Source organism: Arvicola amphibius, chromosome 12 (genome assembly GCF_903992535.2).
Source record: "Arvicola amphibius chromosome 12, mArvAmp1.2, whole genome shotgun sequence".
NCBI classification, from domain to species: Eukaryota; Metazoa; Chordata; class Mammalia; order Rodentia; family Cricetidae; genus Arvicola; species Arvicola amphibius.
In genome coordinates, this window is record NC_052058.2 from 9,927,462 (window position 1) to 9,946,864 (window position 19,403).

The window sequence follows — 19,403 nt, forward strand, 5'->3', positions numbered from 1 at the left end:
ATGCAAGCTTTCTTGGGGCAAGGTCTGGACTGCTACCTAGGGAATCATAGGCATTTATTTACTGAACAAGTTAAGACTTTACATAAAGATGTACATAATATACGCTTATTGTACCTTTTGTTTTTTCATTTGTAGGCTGGGGAGTAAATGAATAGAACAGTGTTTTCTATCCAATCATTTTCCCCAGCCAGCTTTAATATTCCAAAGTTTAATTACCAGAGCAGGGAGGAGACCCTGGGCTGAACTCAACACTTTGGGAATTTTATGTTAGTTAGAAATTTTATTTCTCTTAGTGAAAAATTGAAGACACACAAAATTGTTTATGAATAAAGCACCTGTTGGAGTATTCCACACAGGACTGTGCAGAGTCAGCAGGTCTGTGTGCCAGCCTCTGTCAGCCCTCCACACAGCTCCTGCCCTTCCTAGACCAGACTTTCAACAGTTCCTGCTGACTTCTGACTGAATTCAGACAATGGGAGTCCCATGAGGAGACCAGAGAGAGAAGGAGAATGAAGATGGGACATCTTTTCCCTGGCTCCTTCCCTGAAAGCTGGCTGTAACCCCTGAGAAAAAGCCATCCTGCTCCCCAGGTCCCGATTCTAGTCACTATCTCTAAGTTTGAGGAGGGCTCTCTGCCCTTAACTCTACCAGCTCGCTTGGCACTCACTGTTTCTCCACCACGTTCTGCAACTCACCACAGACCAACACGTGTGTTGGCTAGAGGCTTTGTTCTTTTACTCTCAGATTAAGTCAAGGTGTTCAATGCTAGAGTTTTCTCTTTCTCCTTCATTCCTACTACAGCTGTCTACTCTTAAATGTGTCCTTTAGCCTTGTGCTTCTAGACAGTCATGGCTTTTCATCTCTTTATTTCTGCTTTGTTTGCATTTTTCTTCCTTTCTTTCATATGTATGTATGTTGTATTATATCTGTCTGTCTGTCGATCTATGAGTCTCATATAACGCAGTCTGGCCTCAAACTCCCAATCCTGCCTGGAGTCCTGAGATGACAGGTATGCACCAGCCTATCCAGTCTCTGACATCTATATTCCTGAAAACTAACACAATAAGCCCCCAAATTTCATGGGAAGAAATCTGCTTTATATATGTTCTGTTGGTCTAATATAAGATCATTACAAGAATCAGAGTGTCAGTAGATAGTGAGTTGACTACTTGACAACTGCAATATTAATGCTGAAGGTCTAATTAAGTCTTTACTAAAACTGCTACTTTAGCCAGGTGGTGGCAATGCACGCCTTTAATCCCAGCACTCAGGAGGCAGAGGCAGATGGATCTCTCTGAGTACAAGAGCTAGTTCCAGAACAGCCAGAGCTAAACAGAGAAACCCTGTCTTAGAAAAACAAACTAAAACAAAAATCAAAAAACCCTGCTACTTTATCTTAAAGACATAAACCTAGCTGAAAAACTTCCCAGTGTCTCACTAAAAGCAATGGGTTTTTTTCCACATAGAATAAAATGTCAATTCTAATAAATTAGATGCTCCAATAAAAAAGTATAAGAATAAAAATAGAACTAGCAATACTTACCAATACTAGCATGATCAATAATAGTGTCAATATCTTGAAGACCCCATTTCTTATAAGCTAACGGTGGTGGTTGTATGTTCTCATTGCCTGATGCTGCAGCTATCAAAAGTAAAAATGAGATATTATAATGCATAAAATGATGTATTATCAAAAAATCTAATATATAATTTACTGTTCTAAAATGTCCACTAACAAGAAAGTACAGTAATGAAAAGTATATAAAATGAGATTTATTCCTGCCATGGCAACAGACATAAAAACGCAACTGCTAAAGACCCCGCTGACCCTGGTCCTAAGCGAGCAGTGTCTTTGCCTAAGGCAGACAGACTTGCAGGAGCCTGCAGGCCTTCACCTGCCCAACAGGAGAAAGAGCTCAATGCCTCTAACGAGCACTCTCTCCTAACAGCGAACTTCAACACTGCCCGAGTCCTGGCTTTCAGTTTGTTCTGTAAACCTGGGTGCAAGAGAGGTTTGAGGGACCTGTTGATGCCATCTGACCTCTACTCCCTGGCTAATAGGACAGATTTTATCATGGTCTTAGACACAACAAATAAATAGTGATTGTGGTAAAAATTAAAAAAAAAGGCTGAGTCTACAAGAGCTAGTTCCAGGACAGGCTCTAAAAAAGCTGCAGAGAAACCCTGTCTCGAAAAACCAAAAACCAAAAAAAAAAAAAAAATAAAAAAAATAAAAAATAAAAAAAAAAATAAAAAAATAAAAAAAAAGGCTGACAATACCATTAACACACTTGTCTTTTGTTAGTTTTTAAAATAGAATTCTGACCTACAAAATATTGTCATTCTCTTTTGGTAAATATATTAATGGTGACTATGTTTTTAAGCAAAGACTCACATACCACAGTTCATTCTGAATTTGAGATCTTCTCGCTTTGGTTTGCCAATAATAGTGATTGTTTCACCAACCTCAAAATAATGATGCTATAATGGGCTAAATTTAAACAATTTAAAAGATAATGAAAATAGGTATAAAAATTCAAAGTATCCTGATGTGTTGAAGGAGCGGCGGGCTGTGTCCCGCCACCCAGCTAGCTTTGCCCAAAATAATTACACGGAAACTGTATTCTTTTAAAACATTGCCTGGCCCATAGTTTCAGCCTCTTATTGGCTAATTCTCACATCTTCCTTTAACCCATATTTAGTAATCTGTGTAGCACCACGAGGTGTGGCTTACCAGGAGAGATCTTAACCTGCGTCCATCTCGGAGAGGAGAAGCATGGAGACTCACTATGGTGACTGCCTGAAGTCGTCTCCCCACTGCCTGCTACCCAGCATTCTGTTCTGTCTACTCCACCTACCTAATTTTCTGTTCTCTTAAAGGGCCAAGGCAGTTTTTTTATTAATAAAAGTAACACATAGACACTTCTCCATCACTGATGTACTACTAAAAATAATCACAAAACCAGGACTTGAGGATTTTACCAATCACAGACTGCTGAGACAATCTGTCCACTGAGGTATAGTGAAGGTATGTGAAGGCGAATTTCCCTTCAGAAGAAACTGCCTGTTTTGCACCTTATGTAAAGTTAGCTTGGAAATAGTTCTTTGTTGTTGTTAATCAGCAAACATCCTAAGGACCTGTTCTCGGGGCTGGCAAGATGGCTCTATCAGTATTCCACACAAACACCAGTCCCGGCAGCGGGTGACACTGTACTGAGCCAGTGACTGACGACACTGCTGGGGGATGGGCGAGCAGGTCCCTGGGCCCACTGGCCAGCTAATCTTGCTGAGCCAGTGAGCACCAGGCTCAGTGGACCTTGTCTTGAATGAATGAATGACCAAATTAAGTCAGCAGCAAGTGGAGAGTGCTGAGGGAACACCCTTGCTGTTGACCCTGGCTTCTTCCCTACGCTCCATCATCACCACAGTGAGGCTCCTTGACTATCCATGCAGTTTGCACCTCATAACAAAGTCCTCATACATGAAGTTTAGACCTCCGGCATCTCTTCATTGACAAGTGTTTCAAATAAAGAGACTGAGCTGACCTGCTGGGTCCTCTCCCCTGTGAGGACAGGCGCCAACACACACAGACGACTCTATCCTCCGTGAAGTGGGAGGCAACAGAATCAGAGAGAGCTTCTCATCTAGGGAGAGGTTTGCTAGTTGCACCCAGATCCTCGTCTAGAGACCATCTCTCTCCCAGCCAGGCTATGTTTCTGAGTTAAGTGAAGAAAACATGCTGCTCCCAGGCTGCCACATGCCACTGCCACATCTGAGCAGCATGGGGTCTCCAGCCCCTGCTTGTAAACAGCACTCCCCTGTGGAGACGCCTCACGCGTGTGAGGAGGCCACACTGAATAGAACTTTCACAGCCAGAAGTTAGACCCTTCTTGCCAAAACATTACCTTTTGCCACCTGGTTCCGACAAGCACGGAGGGACTGAAAAAGACTGAAGCCATCAATAGTCACAATGGCGGCTGGATATAGGATGCTCAGTTCTTCATTCTATGTGGGGTTAAGGAAAAACAGACGCAGCAAATCAACAGGTGAGGATCACACTCAGTTCAAGGCTATGACTGAACGGTCAACTGCAGACACAAAGCACTCAGAGGAAGCGGCACAAGAAAGCAGGAATTAGTTCCAGGGCACCTTCTGGCCAAAGACTTCAACTTCCTCTCCAATATGCGTTTCCCATGTAGTAGGAAACGGTTCCTAGATTACGGTGAGAGTAGAAATCTAGTTTCAGATCAAGAAAAACAGTCACTATAGGCATGTAAATCATTGTTCAAAACAGAAGCTCTCAGGGCGTGGTGGTGACACACACACACACACACACACACACACACACACACACACACACACCTCGGATTCCAGCACTTGGGAGGCAGACAAGTTCAAGGCCAGCCTGTTCTACAGAGTGAGTTTTAGGACTGTCAAGAGTACAAAGAGGAATCCAATCTTAAAAAAAAGAAACAAAAAATAAACAAAACACCTCAACAACCTAAAAATGCTCCCTGAAATCAGAGGCCTGTCCCAATACTCATCCTCAAATAAACTCATACATATTTGCGTGAGTCTATCAAACACATTTTATTTATTTACTTATAATGTACACACATTTGGCCTATAGCACACTACTAAGTGTGGTGCCTTTAATTACCAATGCTATAGCTACCTATTTATTTACTTATTATTTATTCATCTATTATCCATCTATCCATTTATTTATTGTTACAGAGCTAAGGACTTAACGCAAGTCTTGTACACTAGGCAGGCATTTTGTCAATTATGCTTCATCCCAATCTAATTTTCCCATTTTATTAAGGACATAGATATGATTTAATTTTGTTTTTTGACACAATCTGCTGGCTCAGTAATTTTTAAAAACCCAATTTCCAGCAGGGCATGATGAAATACACCTGTAATCACAGCACTGGGAAGACAGAGGTAGGAGGACTGTGGGTTCCAGGACAACATGAACTATGCAAAGAAACGACAAACCCCCAAACAACAAATACACCCCCACGGCCACCCTGATTCTAGTCTCTCACACTGAGGTCTAAGAACCAGTGCTCCAGAGGCCCGTGGCTGCACCGATTCCTTCTCTGGGCTCCTCTAGCCCTCCTCTGCATCAAGTCAGGTCTGACTTCAGACAAACTTTGATTCTTCTGCTACCAATCAGACTCTTGGTGATTCTTTGCTACCCCGTACAAAGTTCTACATATGAGCCTTCCCTCACTTTTCTCCTGACTCCTGGAAATAGAACCCTTTCATGTAGGGGAAGGCTGCTTGTTCGTTTCCCAGCCACCCTGACTCTAAATAATCACACAGAAAATATATTATTTGTAATACTGTTTGGCCAATAGCTTAAGCGTACTTCTGGCTAACTCTTATATCCTAAACTATCCCATCTCCATTAATCTGAGTATCGCTGTGTATGGCTGTGGCTTACTGGGTAAAGTTCCGTCTCCGGCGGGGCTACATGGCTTCTCTCTGACTGCCTACTCTCTCTGGCTTTACTCTGTTAGGCCATTGGCCAAAAGCAGCTTCTTTATTAACCAATGGAAATAAAACATATTCACAGCATGCATCACCTCCCACCTCCTTTTCTTCTCCCACTAACAATTAAACTGCAGCCCATTACCCTGGGCCCACAGCACATCTCACCCCAGGAATTTCCTCCTCTGGCAGTCAGCTCACCCTTCCCTAAAGGTGTAGTTTATCTTGACTGTATGACTGACTAGCTGTTTATGTTATTGATTAATTCATTCTTAGATGCTGACAGACAAAATCTAGTTTCTCACACTGGACTGCTTTTTCTATAACTCCTGTAACTTACTGCACAATTTAAGTTCATGTATGCATTCAGTATATGTCTGTTTAACATGAAATCTTCTAGAACTAAGTACTGCACAAACTAAGATTCGTTATAAAGTTTCAACCCTGTATATTATAAATGGAATAAAAGCATACTGATTCAATAGCACTGTGGTTACTGTTTTACTGTGAGACAAGCACCTTTTTTTTTACAATATGTAAATTTGACATTTGAATTAAAATTTAAGATACAAAATTTCATTAATATATTTCCACCTTAAGTTAGTCACTGTAGGTTAATAGATTTGAATGCCTGGTCTCCAAGGAGAGGTACTATTAAGAGGTGTGGCCTTGTTTGAGGAAGTGTCAATGGGAGTGGGTTTTAGCGTTTCAAATGCTCAAGGCAAGCCTAATGTCTCTCTCTCTTTCTGCTGTCTGCAGATGTAGAACTCTCAGCTCCCTCTCCAGCACTATGCCTGCCTGCTTGCCTCCATGCTTCCCACCATGACAACAGCAGACTAAACCTCTGAAACTGTAAGGCAGCCCCAGTTCAATGGTTTCCTTCTAGAAGAGTTGCCATGGTCATGGAGTCTTTTCAGAACAATAACACCAACTGAGACAGGCATTTTAACACAAAATTTCATTTATAAAATACAAAGACTGGTATTCTATTTAGTTACAAATTACATTGCTAGACTATGCCAGCTCAGCTAACTGTGCCATAAGAAAAATCTCTCAATTTCCAGGCAAAGCAGCAAACAAAACTGCTTCAAAACAATGTCAGTTACTTTTTTCTAATTGATTTTTACATGCATAGATGTTCTGTCCGCATGTATGTCTGTGTGTCATATATGCCTAGTGCCTGTAGAGGACAAAAGAGAGTGTCAGGTCCCCTGGACGTTACAGGTGGTTTTGAGCCATCATGTGCATTCTGGGAACTGAATCTGGGAACCCTGCAAGAGCATCCAGTGCTCTTAACCGCTGAGCCCTCTCTCCAGCCCCACCACGGTCACTCTGAACATAACCTTTACATTACCTGCTCGGTCACTCCAGGGTGTCGGGGGATTTCATAGGTCCTGCACTTAAGCTGAAGCACTTTGTCCTCATTCAAGAGTTGTGCAAGCAAAAGCACACCACTCTAGAAGCAAGCACAGAAAAGGCCCTGCTGGTTTTCTCCAGTGTCAATGAACAGGAGAAGGCAAACAGTCCATTTCCCAATAGCATCCCAAGGACACCGGTCCTCTTTTTTGCAAGTGGACAGCATCTCTCTCTCTTCTACAAACGGCTCCTCACCTGTCCTTCTTATAACCTATAAAGCAGTGGTTCTCAACCTGTGGGTCACACCCCAAAGACCATTGGAAAACAGGCATTTACATCACAATTCCTAATAGTAGAAAAATTACAGTTAGGATGTAGCAACAAAATAATTTTATGGTTGGGGGTCACCGCAACATGAGGAACTGTGTTAAAGGGAACAGCGTTAGGAAGGTGGAGAACCACTGCTAAATCACCAGTTTCTATTTCCAGTGTTCATAGTAAGACTATCCTTAGATTCCTGGCTGCAGCCTTGGTAATGAAGTCACAGGTGGCACAATGTGATGCACAGCTCTGCAGTCAGCTAGCTCTCTACTGCTGGAAACCCAACTCACCTCAGTGTAGAACCGCACATAGCCAGTCGTGAACCCCACCACAATGCAGGTCCAGTCAGGACGCCCAGTGGAACTCCTGTCACAAATAAAATTGATGATTGTAAAGTGATGGCTATCAAAGCAGAAGAGACACAGAGCCTGCACTCATCCTTACCTCTTCTGGCTTGCCAGTGGGATGCAGAGAGCACTGGTCACATACTCCCTACAGGCAGAAACAAAAGAAAATCATGAGCCCAGTCACTGTGCTTAGCAATAAAGTATATGTGTGTGTGTGTGTGTGTGTGTGTGTGTGAGAGAGAGAGAGAGAGAGAGAGAGAGAGAGAGAGAGAGAGAGAGAGAGAGAGAGAGAGAGAGAGAAAGAGAGAGAGAGAGAGAGAGGTAGTCTCACTATGCAGCCCTGACTGGCCTGGAACTCGGAGAGACTCACCTACTTTTACCTTCTGAGTGCTAGGGATTAAAGGTACACACCACCATGTCAGAATTAATTATTTATTCTCTATAAATTAATATTGAAAGACAATAGATGGAAGATGACATCCTGTGGAGCAGTTCTATTTGACACGTAACTGAAGACAGTACAACCTGCACATATAACATGTAACATAACAAAAAGCAGTGCTTTTCCACTTGGTATTGACATGAAACAAGGAAAAACTTTATATAAATCACTGCACAGAAAACCTAGAAATTCTCAAATGGTTGCCAGGCAGCCATTTCCCAGCATCTCTGTCTTCTGACGCTCAGAGACACCCTGCCTGCCTCCTTGGTTTGAAGTAGGTGCAGGGCAGAAGGAACCAGCTACTGGATTTCTGTGGGTGTTTTATCTTAGGAACTTGAGACATTTCGCCCAGTTGGGCTCTTCTTTTACATTTGAAAGTCACTGATCCTAATAAGCTATTTCTTTTTTAAAAGATGTTTATTTTTTGTAAATGAGTGTTTTAACTACATGTATTCTGTGCACCTTGTGTGTGCCCATTGCCCGAGGTTTTGGAAGATGGTATCATATCCTCTGGCACTAGAGTAGCTGAACCTGGAGCCTTTGCAGAGCAACAAGTGGTCTTACTACGCTGCCGCTCCAGCCCCTTCTGACCTATTTCTAAGCACATATGAAGGTTGTTTCTCAAAAGTGATTCTTTTCCCTGACATGTGAACTTGAGATATTGGTAGGGGCTCAGAGAAAAAGACTTGAAATCTAAACACCTACTGACTGGCTTTGTTTAAACTATCAAACCAACAAAAGTTGTTCAAGGCAACATACATGCAGTTCCAGAGACCATGCTCAGAAACCAGGAAGCAGTCAATCTTTCCTTGTTGTTGCTCAGATGACAGAAATGACGTGCCTTAGAGTCCATGAGAAAGGCGGCTCTGTCATGTTGGTGACAGTAGAAAGAATCGTACTGAAGATCTACAATGCACTTCTCATTTGATTGGCCTTCCAGAAGATTCTTATTCATTCTGATCACAGTTGATACGGAATATCCTTTAGCTCAAGCTTCCAAGCTATCATGTCCACCTTATAATCACCCTAGAGAATCATGGTTCCACTTACTAGGTAAATAACTTGCATTCTGGAGCTTAAGAATTAAAGTAATACCTCTACTTCTAAGTATAAGCCTGTGCCAGCTGGTTTTTGTTAGCCTGACACAATCGGGAGTCATCTGGGAAAGGGAACCCTCAGTTGATAAAATGCCTCCCCAGACTGCCTGTAGACAGGTCTGTGGGGGCATTTTCTTGATTAAAGATTGATATGGTTTATGGGGAAGGATCCAGCCCACTGTAGGCAGCGCCATCTTGGGGAGGTGTCCTGGGGTGTATAAAAAAAGAGGCTGAGCAAGCCAGTAAGTATCATTTTTCAGCAGCCTTTGCTTCAGTTCCTGCCTTAAGCTCCCGGCCTGGAACTTAATGATGGATTATCAGCTGTAAGGCAAATAAACTCTTTGCACCTTGTTTGGATCATGGTGTTTATCACAGCAATAGGAAGCAAGCGAGGACAGAGCCCAGAGGATGATGGCTGACCTTACTTTCTGTAGACAAACAAAGCTAGTGCTGGAGAACAGAGGGAAAAACCAATGCAAAGGACTTTTATGAGATGCTTTCTGAAACTTCCTCACATTCTTCACAGGTTGTAGAGATGGTTCAGCGGCTAAGAACAAGAGCTGCTCTCGCAGAAGATCGGGTTCAGATCTGACACCCTCATTTGACTTCTGTGGGCACCAGGCACATTCTTGGAGCATATGCTCATATGCAGGCAAAACACTCATACACATAAAATTAAATAAGTAAGTCTTTAAAATTTTATTCAGATTAGGGTTTATAAAAAAATTATAAGAGCAATAAAACAAATAACAAAAACTAACCAAATAGTTCTCTACAACCAGTCAAGTTGGGAAGGACACACACACACAAACCCACATACACACAAAACTTGTAAGCAATGAAACAGATGCATTTACAAACACACCCATTTTGTACATCTCACACACAGACTCAGATAGTACCTACCCTTCTTCCACACTCAGGGAGCCACTCCAACCAACAGCAAACTGCATTTCTTCCTTCCCTTTATCACCATGCTTCCATTTTGCTGGAGGAAAAAAAAGATAAAATAAAACCAGTATTGGGTACTCATTACAGATCAAGACACATTTTTAGTTTATAAGAGCATTTCTGTAGGACCATTTGGTCCCCTAGCCTTTGGTCTCACCTTCCTCCAGTTTAAATCAACTTATTATTCTATTTAAAGTTTCTGTAGAATAAAGTTATGAAAGCACATGTACCACCGTACTGGCTTTATTGAGAGGACTACTTTTATTTTCAAATGGTAAGGGAATGTTTTGCATGAGTTTTGCCATGGGAATGAATTTTCTCTGTAAGACTACCCACAAACATCTTATACATAATCTTCCTTTGTTCTATGATGTTTTTCTGTCTGTGTAGCTCCAAATCTTAATATTTAATCTTCAACAAAAATCTGTGAGTTGAAAACCTATGCACCGAGTGAAAATTTACAGCAATTTACAGAGTTTTCAAGCTGCAGCCACTTTCACTGTGTGAGGGGCCAGTTGCAGCCCCTTTCAGCACTGAGTATTTAAGGACAGCTTAAAAACAAACAAACGACAACCAGAGGCAATGCAGAATAAAAAGGAAGTACTCTAAGGAGAAGGCTCAGCCTGTAAGGTGATCACTGTCCCACTGTCCAAACACGAGGACCTGAGCTCCATCCCTAGCACTCACACACACAAACACACACAGGGTAGGTAGCAAGTAGGTGAAGAGGGAGGGGAGGGGAGGGGAGGGGAGGGGAGGGGAGGGGAGGGGAGGGGAGGGGAGGGAAGAAAGGAAGGGAAGGGAAGGGAAGGGAAGGGAAGGGAAGGGAAGGGAAGGGAAGGGAAGAAGGGAAGGGAAGGAAGGGAAGGGAAGGGAAGGGAAGGGAAGGGAAGGGAAGGGAAGGGAAGGGAAGGGAAGGGAAGGGAAGGGAAGGGAAGGGAAGGGAAGGGAAGGGAAGGGAAGAAGGGAAGGGAGGGAGGGAGGGAGAGGAGAGGAGAGGAGAGGAGAGGAGAGGAGAGGAGAGGAGAGGAGAGGAGAGGAGAAGAGAAGAGAAGAGAAGAGAAGAGAAGAGAAGAGAAGAGAAGAGAAGAGAAGAGAAGAGAAGAGAAGAGAAGAGAAGAGAAGAGAAGAGAAGAGTGAGCAGGGACAGGACAGGCCTGTGTGCTCAGTGCCACAGACACAATGCCAGGGTTCAGCCAGTTCAGACAGGATGAGCTGCAGGTTCAGTGAGAGACCCTGACTCAGAAACTAGGGTGAAGAGCAATAGAGGAGGACACCTGACATCAGCCTTTGGTCTCTACACATGTGAAGAAGGGCCCGCACATACATATACCCCAAAAGGGAAATATTCTATTTATATGTTAAATGTAGTGCATAAATTACAGAACCACCATATAATGTAGACTAGAAATAGCACCCTTCCGAGGGCATGTTCTGGTCTAACCTCTGCACTAAAATGGAGGCAGCAGAGAACAAGGTACTTACGCACTAGAAATGCAGCCTTTTGCTCCCGGGCTATCACCATAAGATCACTGGTTGGAGATAAGGATAAAACACATTCTTGAAGCCAGGAAGTTTTTTGTGTTTTAGAAGCATTTCCTTCTTCTTCCTATGCATAAAAATGCAACTACTATAAATGCAAAAAATTTAAAGAATACTGCAACTACGCCTGCCTGTCATAAGTGAAAGGGAGAGAAAAGAAATACTCTCAATTCGTCCATACCAAAATATGTCAGTGACAGCCACAAAACAAATTACTACTAGAAACACATCTGCTGTGAAAGCTAACACAAAACCTCCATACATAAATAACATAGCATTAGAAGGACGCAACACACAAAACACTCAGTAGTAACTCCAGATTAGAAATTCTAACACATAGTAAAAAGGTCTTTAGAAAATCTCTCTCAGGGTCAGCAAGATGGCTGGACAAGCAAAGCTACCTGCCACCAAGCCTTATGACCTGAGTTCTATTTCTAGAACTCACATCTTGGAATGAAAAAGCAGACTCCACCAAGTTATCCTGTGACCCCCCACACATGTGCTATAGCACGTACATTACCTCAACTATGCATATGCGTCTCACACACACACACACACACATACGCACACCACATACACACACATACCACACACACACACACAAATAAATATCTTTCAGCAGGCTCTAGCCAACTAGTGGTCTATTCTGGAGACAACCAGTGAAATTATTAACATATATTACTTTCTACACAAAAGCAAATATATTCACTGTGCTTCCCACCTTTTTATCTTGTGAGAATGCACACGTAATATATGCTTACTTTAACATGTTGCTTTCTTCATTTCACAAGAAGTTTCTTTATTCTTTTTAATGACTTCATAGTATTCTGTCAGAATAACACTTAAAATAATGGGATACAGAAGATGTTTTGGATTACCCCCAAGAAGCCTCAGCCTCTGGTGTAATTACAGGTGCTTTTTCCCCTTCACGTTAGGAATAAGAATGGATCTGGAGCCAGAGTTAAGAAGGCTGCACATTCTTACAGGGAGGCATTATTTTACTGGTAAAATCCGTATTTTAGTCAAGCTCTTTTTAAAGAGAATTCTTTATCTACCTTGTTGTTTTAAAAACATTTTTCTACAGAAAAACTAGAGAAAGCTATTCCTATAGATAAAAGTCAGCTGTGATTATGTTTCTACCTGGACCCATGTTTTGTTTGTTTGGTTGGTTTTCTGAGGCAGGGTTTCTCTGTGTAACAGCCCTGGCTATCCTGAAACTCACTTTGTAGACCAGGCCGGCCTCAAACTCAGATCCGCCTGCCTCTGCCTCCCGAGTGCTGGGATTAAAGGCATGTGTCACCATGATCCAGATCCATGGTTTCTGCTAGAACATGGTCTGTTTACTCCACACAGCACCCCAAGTTCCTCAGAGTGGCCCAGCTGTAAGTTGAGGCTATCATACCCTACTGTCTCCCCACTAGTGACTGAGACCCAAAATACTAAGCCTGAGTCTTGGGGTCCTTTCATGTAAGTGAGATCCCACTTTCAGGTAATCAGGTAATAGCCTGGAAAGAGAGCAAACCACAGAGGAATAGTAAATATTTGGTTAAAAAAATAGTGATAGCTCAGGGATTATAGGCATACTCTACCACACCCAGCAAAGTATGGGTATTCTTAAGGTATTTCTTTAACCACACATTTAAAATCCTCTTCCCTTTTTCCCGGAGATGGTGTGAATGAAAATGGCCCTATAGAGTCATAGGGAGTGGCATTATTGGAGGTGTGGCCTAATTGGAGGAAGTGTGTCGTGTCACATCCAGGTGGGTTTCAGAAGTTCAAGCCAGGCCCCTTGTCAGGTTCTCTTCCTGCTGTGTGTGGATCCAGATGTAGAACTCTCAGCTACCTTTCCACCACATTTGCCCGCATGCCACCGTGCTTCCCGCCATGATGAGGATGGACTAAACAAACATCTGCACTGTAGGTCAGGCTGAACTAAATGCTTTCCTTTATAAGATTTGCTGCAGGTGTGGTGGTGCACACCTTTAATTCCAGCATTCAGGGGGCAAAGGCAGGTGGATCTCTGAGTTTGAGACCAGCCTGGTCTACAAACTGAGTTCCAGAACAGTCAGGGCTACACAGAGAAACACTGCCTGGTAGGGAGAGAGGGGCTTGCTGTGGTCATGGTGTCTCTTCATAGCAATAAAACCCTAACTAAGAAACCCTCTATGTAGAGTTCCAGTTCCTTTGGTAACCACAGCCTGCTCTGACCCCTTCTTGAAAATGTGGCCAGTTGACAGAGAGGAAGAGGGTTCTTAGGAATCCAGGTCAAGGCTCAGGGCAGCAGCAGCAGAAACAGAAGCTATGCATGAAGGATGGAGATGTGTCTGAAGGAGTTTCTGTGTCAGATCTTTAAAAGACTCTACAAGTCAAAGCAGAAATAATTTGACAAAAACACCAGGATAGGGACAATAAAGAAGCCCCCACCTCAGGTTAGATCCCAATCAACTAGTACCAGCACAGAATTTCCAACTTCTCAACCGGAAACAAGCTGCACATCACAAGCTACGACGCCCAAGGCATTGGTGCACATTTGGTAGCTGGGAAGATGCAGGCTCACTGCTCATAATACAAGAACCTTTGCCTACCAGTTAGGTTTCTGGAAAAGCCTACCTACAATAATGGTCCACGGTCACTCATATTGCTCCCTGAAGCCAGTGATCCTAAAATAACACTACTAACTGAAATGATGGCTAATTTCCCAAGTGAGGCAAAAAAAATTAAAAAGAAAGAAAACAAAGTACCTCACGCTTAAGCAGCCACAGGCCCTGGAGAAGGCACTCGCTCTAACCCAGGGCTTCGTCATATCCTTAACAGTCTTCTTTTTGGTTTTCAGCCTACAGATTTGTCAGATGAATTGTTCTTTCAAGATGTGTCAGATGATAATCCTGCAGCACCATAACCAGCCTTTGCTTGCAGACAGCTGCTACCACGCCGATGAATCATCGTTTGCCTGATGTCTACTGGTGTCTCCACTGCTGTATGAAGCAGTCACCGAAGCAGTCAGGGCAGTTTCTCCATTTGTACGCTTGACCTTGGATGTTCTTTCATGTTCCAAGTTGTTTATTACAGGGGTACCAGTACAATCCAGTGTTCTCAGGGTCTGTCCGCATACTCACTGTAGTTCTAGTGGGTGGCCACCAAACTCAGAAATACTCACTAGCACTTTCTGAAAGCAAGAAAGGCAATGCAAAAGCAAGGCCTCCAGGCTGTATTTCCTGCAGTCTACTTCTAATTTATGTTATTCCCAATGCTTTTCAAACTTCCTTTTCCTTCCTTTCTTGGGGTAAGGTACGGTGGGATTTCTTGCCCCCTCACAAAATTCTACAGAACAGTTCAAAAGACTAAACAGAGCAGAGATAGCAAAGCTACACAGCCCCTCTGATGAACCCTTCGGCTTACACATACAGCTAGCATAGAAAGACCAAAGTCTGAACCACTCAATTTAAAGATCTTACGGTCTTCTCAAAATCAAAATGGGGCAAAGCATGAACTCTCTAATTTGGTTATAATAAAAAAGCCTCCAACAAGGAAAAGTGTGACAAAAAGACCTATACTCTGAATCTCGATTTTTTAAAAGATTTATTTATTTAGTTAGTTATGTACAAAACATTCTGCCTGCATATATGCTCAGAAGAAGGTGCCAGATCTCATTACAGATGGTTGTGAGCCACCATGTGGTTGATGGAAATTGAACTCAGGACCTCTGGAAGAGCAGCCAGTGCTCTTACCCACTGAGCCATCTCTCCAGCCCTGAATCTCGATTTTTTACAATAGAGGAAGTCAGTAACTTTACAATTTACTTCACAGTAAACTCAGGATTATTTGTTATTACTTTCCTGATTTTGGTGCTAAGGATTGAACCCAGAGCCTAGGGTGCAACAGTCAAGTGCATCCCTATCCTATTGTTATTTATGTCTAAACTGTAGAGTGAAATACTATTTTATGAGATTTTGCAAGTGTCCACTTACTTGCCCATTCAACTATCTATCTATATAGAAAAAGCCAACATGGAAAAATCCCTGGCATTGGTAATAATTATTATTAGTGTTGGAGAGTAAAATGTCTCTATTTTTATGTAATACCAGAGTTTTCTGTAATAATCATGGCAAAACATTTTTTTTATTAAAAGCTGCATGTCACAATGAATTACAATGGAATTCCAAACCTAAAAACTCATGTGTCTCTATTTCCTGAATAAATATTTGACACTAAATATTGACAGGAAATCTCTTTACTCCATCAGGTGCTGTGTGGTACAAGGAAGTTCCAAATAATAATCTACTCAGAGACTCTGCCATTTCGTTCTTAGAGCAACATGATCAATAAATAATAACAATTAGTGTCCAGTTTAAGTCAAGAATAGATCTAATAGCTAAATCAAATGCTTTAAATCTAATAGCTTTAAGCTGCTATTAGATTTTAGAAACAATAAAAAGCAGTAAGTGCTCGCCAAAAAGATTTATATATGGAGAATATAAGATGACCAATGTCACTAACAAGTGAAATAAAAGATTAAAACTTTAACAAGCATTTCGCACTATCCCAAAATTAAAGTTTGCTAATATAGTAGGGGTCCAACAATTTAGAATATATTTACAAAGGTTAAAACTCCACTAAAAAACCAACAACACAATGTATTCACTTCTTAGTATTTTGTCTCTCAGTTTTTAATTTTTTTTTAAATGAATACAAAATAGACAATAGCACTCAACTGGGCAAAAGTAGCTGGGGAGCTTGCTCAGCGGGGGAAGGGCTTGCTACGCAAGCATGAAGTCCAGAGTTAAGATCCTCGGGATCTATGTCAAAGTCGGGTGGGTATGGAAGCCTGCCGTCAACCGCAGCACTCTGAAGTGCCGACCTGAGTAAGCTGACCAGCTAGGCTAGCCATGCGAGCCACATCTTAGACCTTGCCTCAATGAAGACAGAGCAACTGAGAAGGACACCTGATGCCAACCCCGGGCCTCATGAGTACTCATGTATACACATAGGCAGAGACTGGAGAATCATAGGAAAACCTCTGCACTCCTGACAGTTTGTGCAGAATCACGCTTTGCTCTGGGTGACCATTCTCTGGGTAGAAACTGTTTGGTGGGACCTTTAGCCCCTGCCCATTGGACATACCTCTGCCCCAAACTGAAAGCCAAGACTGTGTCAAATCACTGTCCTTGTTCAGAGGAAACAAAGAACCACTTTTGAATGAGAATGACTAGGTTACACTTGGCTAGCATTAGTATTAAAGAAAGGCCATTGGCTAAAAAAGTAAGTATTTCTCAGAGTCAAAGATCCAAGCTCCTAGTGGCCTTGGAAAAGAGACTGTGGTCACCTTCCAGGATGGCGTGAAGCAGATCCTTAGCATGCCTGGAAAGCCCTCTTCTGCCTTTAGCTAAGTTGGCTGAGTCCTGTGTTGCAGATTGATGGCGGAAGCGCAGAGGCCCGCCTACCCTGGCGCTCTGAGCCCCCGTGGAGTGCAGTCAGAGCCGGGGTTCTAAAACCAAACGGTGGGGCGCCTGATGTTGGCGGAAGTCACAAAATAATCCCACATCAGTTTAGAATTATGAATAATAAGGGGTTATTTAAGGGAAACTTACAGATCACTGTCCTAGATAACAGTCCTCTGGCGAACAGGAACAGAGTCGAACAGCGGGAAGTGAGAGCCGGAAGCAAGAGAGTGAGCACATGCTTTACAGCCGCCTTTACAGGATAAGAGACCACGCCCCAGTGTGCTGGTATCTTAAGTGCTATTGGCTGAAAGAGTGGAATGTGTTCCCACAGCAGCAGATGCCACCAAAGTCTAATGGAAGTAATGCAATACAGCTAGAGATTTTCCAGAACCATCTCAAATGATTGATACTCTAAAAACATGTAATCTGTATGAGTTATATTCCAATTTTTAGCCTATAAACAAACATTTCTACAGGGCCCCTTTCCAATCAGCATACTTTCATTCCCTAATAATTTAATAAATCATGATTGCCCTTGAAAATCATGTTACACATGAATTTTGTAAAACAGATGGAACATACTTCAAAGTACTTTGAGCAGAAATTCTCCGTGCTGCCCACTGGAGCTGAGGACCTGGGCAGAACTTTCCTGGGTCCTATCCTGACTACTATCTGATTACGATGGAGTCAGCCAAATCTATCCTTCCTACCACTTACTCTAATGCACCAATGAAAGAACACTTTACCAACTTAGGTTAACTTAAGCCTCCATGAGCTTCTTCCAAAACTGTCTCAGGCCACTTTACAGCTTGAGACTGAACAAACATTCTATGTTCATCACTGACTTCCCACAGCAAAGCAATCATAGTCCCAACCAAAAGCTCTTGCAACACTAGCAAATAAAACACAAACCCTTGCAAAGTGATTTACTGTTGCTCACAGGACTGCCATTGATCTCATGGACAGTAAGTTTGTTTATCTTCTACTCCAGGTTCCCCTAGTCAGCCACACCCTTACCATGATGCTACCAATCTGTTACTATGGAGGAAGACTGTTGCACTTTTTCTTACATCCCAGTTCATCCTGAATATCTGTTTCTGCTTGTCTCCTCACTCTCTTATCGCACTTCCTTGTAGACAAGTAGGAATTCATCAGTTGTAATCTTTTCATTTGCCCAATTAGAGCTGTGAGCAATTAAACATGGAAACATTACTTTGGACACTGTATACATTGAATTGTATTCCCCCTGGCACCCTAACTTAGATATTTAAGCAGTAGCCCCATGTGTCTGTACTGAGCATAGGGATTATAAGAAAAAAGTTTATGTTAATTGAGGTCCTAAGGGCTGCACCTTATCCTATAGAACTATAGCACTCATATCCTAAGAAAAGATGAGACACTAGAACACAGTCCACAGTCCCACTTGTTCACAGAGAAGCCAATGAGGACACAGGAGCACAGCTGTCTGGAGCAGTCAGAGGAGGGGCAAGACCTGACATCTTGATCTTCAACCATGACAAGATAAATATTTGTTCTTTTTTGTTTATTTGTACCAGTCTGTGGTAATGTGTTATGGCAGTTGAGCAGACAATTATAAGGTGAAATATCTATAGGAAAAAGATATACCTAAACCTCAAAGGCCACTAGTGTCATAGTCATAGACTTGGATATGGCTCTTACTGATGCAGATACTGGAATATCATTTAAGTGTTTTGTTTGGAGAAAGAGGATTTAATTGTTTAGTGACATTATTGTTAAAAGCATATAGAAAATATGTCTGGAAAGTGCTCAGTGGTTAAGAATGCTTATCATTTTCCCAGGAGATATAAGTTTAGTTCCTAGCACCCATGTTGAGTAGTTCACAACCACCTGTAACTCCAGTTCCAGGCACACACAGACACACTCTCACACACACACTTGTACACGAATCACACATGTTGACATACACACACGCACACACATGCACGCACATACACAATTTTTTTAAACGCAGGAAAAAGTACTTTGCTTTCATTTTTAGATATAGGTGAGTGTGAGAAAGACAAGACAACCTGAGAAACAAGCCCAGGAAATACAACCAGGTTTCTGCTGTTTCCAATCAATTCGCAGAGAAGGCAGGAATGAGCCTCACTGACGACAAACCAAACTGGTGGATAGAAGCCCAGAGGAGGGGCTACTCTATGCCTTCTCTACAAGTCAGAGGCCAGCAGTGGAGCCAGTTGTGCCCGACTCAGGGCACATGTCCTTCAAGCTCTTGATGCGCTTGGCGCTGCTGATGAGTTTGTCCTCCACAGTGAATTAGAAGGTAGGTCAAGCACATGCGAAGATTCAGGCTACAGTTGTTTGGTCCCTCAAGGTTTTAGTTCACACCGATCAACGGACTCTTGAAAGTGGATAGTGGCCACAG

General features: G+C 42.4%; 1 protein-coding gene and 1 non-coding gene across 2 annotated transcripts in view; both read right to left on the reverse strand.

Moving 5' to 3' along the window:
- The window catches only part of Rab3gap2 (RAB3 GTPase activating non-catalytic protein subunit 2), a 79,860-nt gene that overhangs the window by 41,476 nt on the left and 18,981 nt on the right, over positions 1–19,403 (reverse strand). The window contains 7 exon segments of the mRNA XM_038349687.2: positions 1,544–1,642; positions 3,906–4,005; positions 6,854–6,955; positions 7,467–7,542; positions 7,621–7,668; positions 9,969–10,050; positions 11,499–11,622. Coding sequence (XP_038205615.1) covers positions 1,544–1,642; positions 3,906–4,005; positions 6,854–6,955; positions 7,467–7,542; positions 7,621–7,668; positions 9,969–10,050; positions 11,499–11,622 — 631 coding nt within the window.
- LOC119799599 lies at positions 128–259 on the reverse strand. Its single transcript, XR_005282882.1, has one exon. It is a non-coding gene; the product is annotated as a small nucleolar RNA SNORA36 family (small nucleolar RNA).